Source organism: Microcaecilia unicolor, chromosome 6 (genome assembly GCF_901765095.1).
Source record: "Microcaecilia unicolor chromosome 6, aMicUni1.1, whole genome shotgun sequence".
Classification (NCBI taxonomy): Eukaryota; Metazoa; Chordata; class Amphibia; order Gymnophiona; family Siphonopidae; genus Microcaecilia; species Microcaecilia unicolor.
Window position 1 is genome coordinate 288,546,928 of NC_044036.1, and position 6,768 is coordinate 288,553,695.

The 6,768-nt window shown below is 40.2% G+C and overlaps 1 protein-coding gene across 1 annotated transcript; it reads left to right on the forward strand.

The window, feature by feature from the left end:
- The first annotated feature begins 26 nt into the window (after nt 1-26).
- TTF1 (transcription termination factor 1) lies at nt 27-4,960 on the forward strand. The gene is made up of 5 exons (XM_030207782.1): nt 27-104; nt 1,253-1,342; nt 2,928-2,993; nt 3,635-3,720; nt 4,535-4,960. Exons 1-5 carry the CDS (start codon nt 85-87, stop codon nt 4,747-4,749), a joined length of 477 nt encoding a protein of 158 aa, XP_030063642.1. The 5' UTR covers nt 27-84; the 3' UTR covers nt 4,750-4,960.
- Nucleotides 4,961-6,768: the final 1,808 nt, after the last annotated feature.

Here is a 6,768-nt window from a genome sequence, read left to right on the forward strand (position 1 = left end):
CAGAATCCTCTCTGTTCTACTGAAAAACTCTACAAGGGCATATCCTGGATAGAGGTGGAAGCGAAAGTGGGAACGAGGAATTGGATGCAGTGTAAATCAAAGTGGTAAATAGAGCTTTGATCTTTGTTTAAATTTTGTCATGACCTTGAGAATTAGAAACTTCAACGTAACCACTGGCACAGCTGTTTCAAGAGAGTCTTCTGTTTTTGCAAGGCTGATGCTGTGAATACCGCTTGAGAGTTGTGATATCTTCCAGACTCTTGAAAATATTTTCCATATTTCAAGATACTATGCCATATAGTCTCAGACATTTTTGTTCTAGAAACCAAAATAATGACATTTCTAAGAAAAAATAGAGCTAAGAGTCGCTTACATGTTCCCATGTCTCCTCTTTCATTGTTTGTTTGCTTTCTTCCCTTCTGATTTTTCTTTGACAGACCTCCTTTCCCTTTTCTTCTACCATAGGGTTCAGGTAAAAAGAATCTAATCAACCATCTCATGGTAACTCAGCCTGTACTGGTGGTGAGCTCTTCCCCCCCCCCCCCCCCCCCCCCCCAACACACACACGCTATTGTTTATGGTCAATTGTACCCTTCATAGGTTCTAACCAGTTATTAATGTCCATTGCCTGTTTAGCTGTGTATTTCTTGCTCCACAGACAAGCAGGGGAAATGCAGGCACATTAGTTGGTGATGTCATCCAACAAAACCATTGTGCCAGAGCTCTACCCTAACTTAAATTCAAATGTTGTGATCTAGGCTTGCAAGGTGTCTCCCGCGTAGAGATAGCCAACCAGTACAGATTGAGCTCAGTTTAACTCATCTGTGCTTATCACTCCAGTCACAGATCTCTCCTTTCCCATTAGTAGGGCCTTGCACAGCAGTCGTGAATGCAGCACATTACATGAGGAGGTCAATCTGTAAGGGTTTTATTAAAGAAATATATATTAGAACATTCTGCTGATGCTTTAAATGAAATGGGCAGGTTTAGCAGACTTGATCCTGGTTTACTGTTTTACTTTTGTACAACTCCACAGTTAATCTGTGGGTTACAATGTTTCATCTCGTCTCCTTGGTTTTCTGGAGAGTCTTGTTGATCATTCTACTTCCCCTCCTTAGATATGCTTCGTCCGTAATGGATCCTGTTTCTCCACCACGGTGGTCGACCCCAGGTTTAGCAGTGTGCCATTAAGCTTTCTCTTTGATCTACTACAGGGAAGCGTAAAGTTTTTGTTTCTTTTTTATGCATGAAGGACTGATCTTCTCACTAAAAAGATGACACAGGGGCAGAAAGTATATTCTGGATACAAAGGTCTGCAAGCAAAAATCAATATGATAAAAAGGTGAGAGCTTAAATTGTGCCAACGTGGAAATGTGTTTACTGGATACCTTAGAAAGGCAAGAAATTGTGCAAGATAAACGTGCACCAGCGATCACGAACCAAATAGTGACTGGGTCTAGAGTAGGCAAGTTCCACTTTGTCTTCTCCTGGTGGTGAGAGGTACACAATAAAACTTATTTTATTCCTACTTTCACTCATACATATAGAGGGAGAGATACCTGTTCTTGGTTGTTCAGTATGTTAATTTATGTAGATAACAAAGTGTTATATATGTTTTGAAGGAATACAGTATTAAATTGTAATACGGTGACACAGAGATATAATTGTAAATAATTAAGCAATAATCTCCTCTGTAGAGGGCATTTTCTGGCACTTGGTGAAATTCAACTGCAACCAAAACAGTTCCAATAGAGCATGAAGTGCAACTAAATAGCAGATTCCATGAAAATTACTGCTGTTGTTAACAGCCTTTGTGTTTCTGCTTGTCATGATATTTTTTCAAACAGGAGCAACATCACCAAGCAATTGAGTGTGTGAAAGCGTTCTCAGGAGTTAGTTTGTGACTGATTGTAAAAGGCTGCATAGAGTTAGCATGAATGGGAAGATTTTACACTGTCTGGTTTGAGAAGAAACCTTGAAATGTCTTAACAGTAAGCAGTCACCTTCTAACAAATATAGGAAGTGTATTCACACTCGGAGCACACATCTGGGAGTGGAGTTCTTGATTTGATATATTGATTTGATATACCACTTAATACATAAGTTTTAAAGCAGTTTACAATTTTTAATAAATGATAATAACATACAATAGGTATATTATAATATAGAACAATATATATAAAACATATCAATTCAGATTCATCAGCAATCAAGTCATAAATAAAAACCACAAATTAAAAATGGCCTATAAATCACCAAAAGCATTTTCAAAAACCCAAGTTTCCAAATCTTTGCAGAAACCAAAATAACTAGTTAACCTACTGAAAATAATAGGCAAAAATTCCATAAAGATGGTCCCACATAACAAAAGGCTCTGCTTCTTGTACACAATAATATCAATGATTTTAAAGAGAGAAGCTGCAACAAGCAGCGTTGAGAAGCACGTAAAAAGCATTGATGTTCTTGTTTAATTAATCAACTTGTCAGAAAAGATATTTTGGTATACCCATACAAAAAGTCTTAAAAACTAGACACAATATTTTAAATGTAATCCTGGCTGAAACAGGTAGCCAGTGCAAATCTTTGAAAATATGCAGGACATTAACAAACCCTTATACCTCAAACCCAACTTGATTGAATCTTATCTTCCCTATCCCACTACAATATTTTGTACTTATCCCGTATCGGACTTGGCGAATGCCTTCACGGTATTACATAAGCCACATTGAGCCTGCAAATATGTAGGAAATGTGGGATACAAATGTAACAAATAATAATAATAATTCTAGTCCCAAGAGTGCTGCTTAGTAACTTCTTGTTTGATTTTCTTTTAGGATTTTGCATCTTGATTCAGGGGGTGATGATACTTTGGTCAGCATGCTATTCTGCTCTTTCCGTTTAGTCACTGCTTCTCTTCTACTTTCTAGACTATATGAAATGCAGCTGGAAGACAGTAATGAGGTGAACTGGGAAGAGCTGACTGATTGTATAGGGTAAATCCTTTTATTCAGTATTTCACCAAGAATGAGCTGGTTGCAAGCTATCTCTCTCTCACCCACCTGTTAACATTAGGCATCAGCAGTGGTGCCTGGCCAAAGTATGTGACTGTAGCAGAGGAAAGTTGTCTGGAACAGCAGAAAACCTCAGAGAAATGGAGGCTAGCTGAGACAAGAAAGTGTTAAAAATAACAAATTCAAGAAACAGAACAAATAAATGATAGCAATAAAATGAAAATATTCAACATGTAGAACAACTTGTTACTGCACAAGAAAACCTGGAGTATATTTTTAGATTTCTCATGGTAATTATTAAGATTTTTGTATTTTGCTGTGGTTTACTTAATATTAAGGTGTTCCTTAGTGAGGAGGGGGTAACATAGTAAATGACAGCAGATAAAGACCTGAACGGTATATACAATGTTTTACAGGACCTTATTTAAATAGTGTCCCTATTTCACACTGTCTGTATTAGACAGGTTTAATAGACAACCTTATTCTTAAAGTGGACAGGAACTTGTTAAAATAATTTTAGAAAATCACGCTGCTACTGTATTTATCTTGTATGGGCTGGGATGCATTCTTCTGATAGCTTTAAAATGTCTTGCTTCTGAAGCTGTGAGGATTTGCCTTTACAGAGATGTCCCTCCATCTTATGTTCAAGCCAAGTTTTATAAGCTGAAGGCACGTCGTGTCCCTAATTGGAATAAAAAGACATTTCCAGGTCAGTTCTGTTGCAGTATTCTAATGCCAAAAATCATTAATTTTTTTAAAATAGGGTTTGTATTGCCAAACATCACCTAGCATTTAGTTTTCATTCCTTATCTGACATATACCTGAGAGATGGAGTCTGTGCAAGTACTTAACTATAGTTCTACCTGTTTGCATTGTAATATGAAAGGACTGATACTGCTAGGCATGGGCACTAGGTGCTTCCTTTTGCCAGTACTCCAGGTCAGCTCTGTTTCGTAGTACATAGAGAATTGGACTGTTCTCATCCTCTCCAACATTTCCCAATGCCTTCTAGCTCAGATGTTCAGATTGGACGTAGGTCTCTGCTTATTGTTGAAGTAACATTCCTGCAGATGGTGAACTCTATTGCACTATACAGTAGTATAAATATGTATCAGATTAGTCCTAGTTTTACTCTCCAGCTACATATAAGACAGGAAGACCCACTACTGTTTGATCCCAGTAGGAAACTTATTTGTGTTTTTAGCTAGCATGTGGTTATATTGTCCATATGTGTAAAATGTAAAAGTGCTTAGTAGCAGATTGGAAGAAGGCCAAGTATGCAATATGCACTTGGTGACCCTTGAGCACTTGGAGTGAAGACCAGCAGGTCAGGTTTTCAGTTTATCCCTAATGAATGTGCATAAGAGAGAGTTGCATTCAGTGGAGGTAGTAAGCATGCAACTCTCTCTCATGCATGTTTATTAGGGGTATCCTGAAAGTGAAAGCATGACCCTTTGACATCCCTCAAGTACTGGGAGTGAAGACCAAGGTCATAAACCCTTGTTTTTTTCTTTTCCTTCTAGAAATCATAGATTTTCTGTATGAGAACACACTTCCAGAATTTGAGGAGCGACTAAAGAAGATTAAAAAGAAACGTACCAAGGAGCTTTGCAACCAGCAGAAGCAGACAGTTTTTCGAATCCGTGACATCTTCCAGTATGAATACAGTGACTCGGAAAATGAATGCTTCACAGGAGATGACATTCCACAAAGTTCTGATTTAGCCACTGGGAGATGACATGGTTGAGAAATAAGACAGAAGAACAATACTAAAGTGTGTATGTGGCTGCACTTCCTTAATTGAAAGTAGAGATGTCTCCATTTCTCACCATTGTGAGAGAACTGGGATGCCCTTTATCTCAAAGACTAGAAGAAACAACATCAGTGTCCTATCCTTCCAACAAGGGATGTATATGTGTGTGTGTATATATATATATATATATATATATATATATATATATATATATATATATATATGTATATGTATACACACACACATATATCAGCAGCAGCAGCTCAACAGATCTCCCTTGACTCCAGATGGACACAAGATCTGAACGAAGGTCAAAGTGAAACCATCATCATGACCAATCTTTCTGACAGCTATTTAACAGTAGAATGTTAAGATGTTTCAGATTTCCAAGAGCATTTGCTAGGAGCCTTTGTTAAAGTGAGGTGTTTGGCTATATGCATACTACAAAGCAAAGAGACTTATTTCACAAGAAGAATGTAAAGAGGAGTAATGTAAATTTAACCTTGTGAGATAGTGATTAGCACTCAGGAGATTCCGTGTCATCCTGCAGATCAAACCAGAGACTTGTGAGTTATGCCCATCTACCAATAGGTGGATATAGATAGCGCTACCATATAGCCTCCTGTGCAATAACTTCATTTCCAGTATTCTCTCTAACAGGTGGATAGACATAACCTATGCAGCTTGGATTTATACTGCCTCCTGGTCTGTCCCTCAGCTTCAGCTGAGCTTTGGGGTTTGAGAGGCCCTGCATGGGCTCGGGGGTATATTTGGTGGTGCCAGGTCCATCCCTCATTCTGTCTCCTCTCTGCTGGGCTACCAGGCTACTGTAAAGTTTCTGCCATAAATCTCCTGCCTCTTTTTAAAAATAAACAGAGGCTAAAATCTGCTGGGGCTGCATTGAAGGAGCCAGCAGTGCTGATTGGCTGTGGAGACTGGATTTCTGAGGCACAATTTCTTGTTTACTGATCTGCCAACATCCTTCACTAGAGGTGAGTACTTGTTTCTTTTTTTATGACTTCCCCTACTGAAACAGTGAAACACTGTTCCTGGTGTGGGAGCCAGAGAGCAATGTCAGGAAGCTGCAGCATATGTAATCACGCCTCTTCTCATAGCCCACCCCCCCTTCCGACTGCGGTAACGGTGCAGGCAAGCCAGGGACATCAGCAGGATTGTCGGGGATGTTTTGGTGGGCTCCATGGTGCTTCCTTCACCCGCATGGCCGTGGCCACTATCTTTGAGGCACTGGCTGGCTTTGGATTACCCTTGGAGTTCTCCTGAAGGTGCTACGATGGAGACCAAAGGAGCTGTTTTTGGCGATTTGGTGTCAGATTCTTCTGTAACTGCATTCTCCCCTGAATTTGTGCTTTTGATGCACCAAGCTTATCTGAAGAAACCTCTGCCTTCTCAGCCCTCTTCTGCCTCACTGGGGGGCTACTTGGTGGCCAGCAGTCTAAACGGGCACATTTGGAGGTACAGTGGGAGCTGAATGAGGTCTCTTGGTGCTGTCAGATTGCGGATCGGATGTTCCCCTCTTGGGAACCTCGTGTCCCTCACTTTTGGATCCATTGGAGGAAGGAGAACTTCCTCCTGAAGAGGGAAATGAACCTACTGTGGCCTGGCCATTCAGGAAGGAGGAGTTATCTTCACTGATAACCAAGGTATAGGAAGTCCTTAATATTTTTTCTCCTGAGCCTCTTTCCTCAGAGGCTATCTCTCACCCCACTGATTGTCAGGGACCAAGAGGCCTACTAGGACATTCCATATCATCCCTCAATGAAAGTCCTTATTGTAGCACAACAGCACACTGCTGAGGTGGGGCTGCTAGTGGCTTATGCCATGGCTCAGCTGTATCTGCTCCCTGCAGAGCTCTGTAAAGCAAACTGTCTTGTCAATCAGTTATTTATAAACGACCCTGCCTGTTGATGGCAGTAGAGCCCTTAGGATGTGCAAGACAGTGGGGTCACGTGACGCAGTGAGCGACGGTGGACGTGTGAAACATCG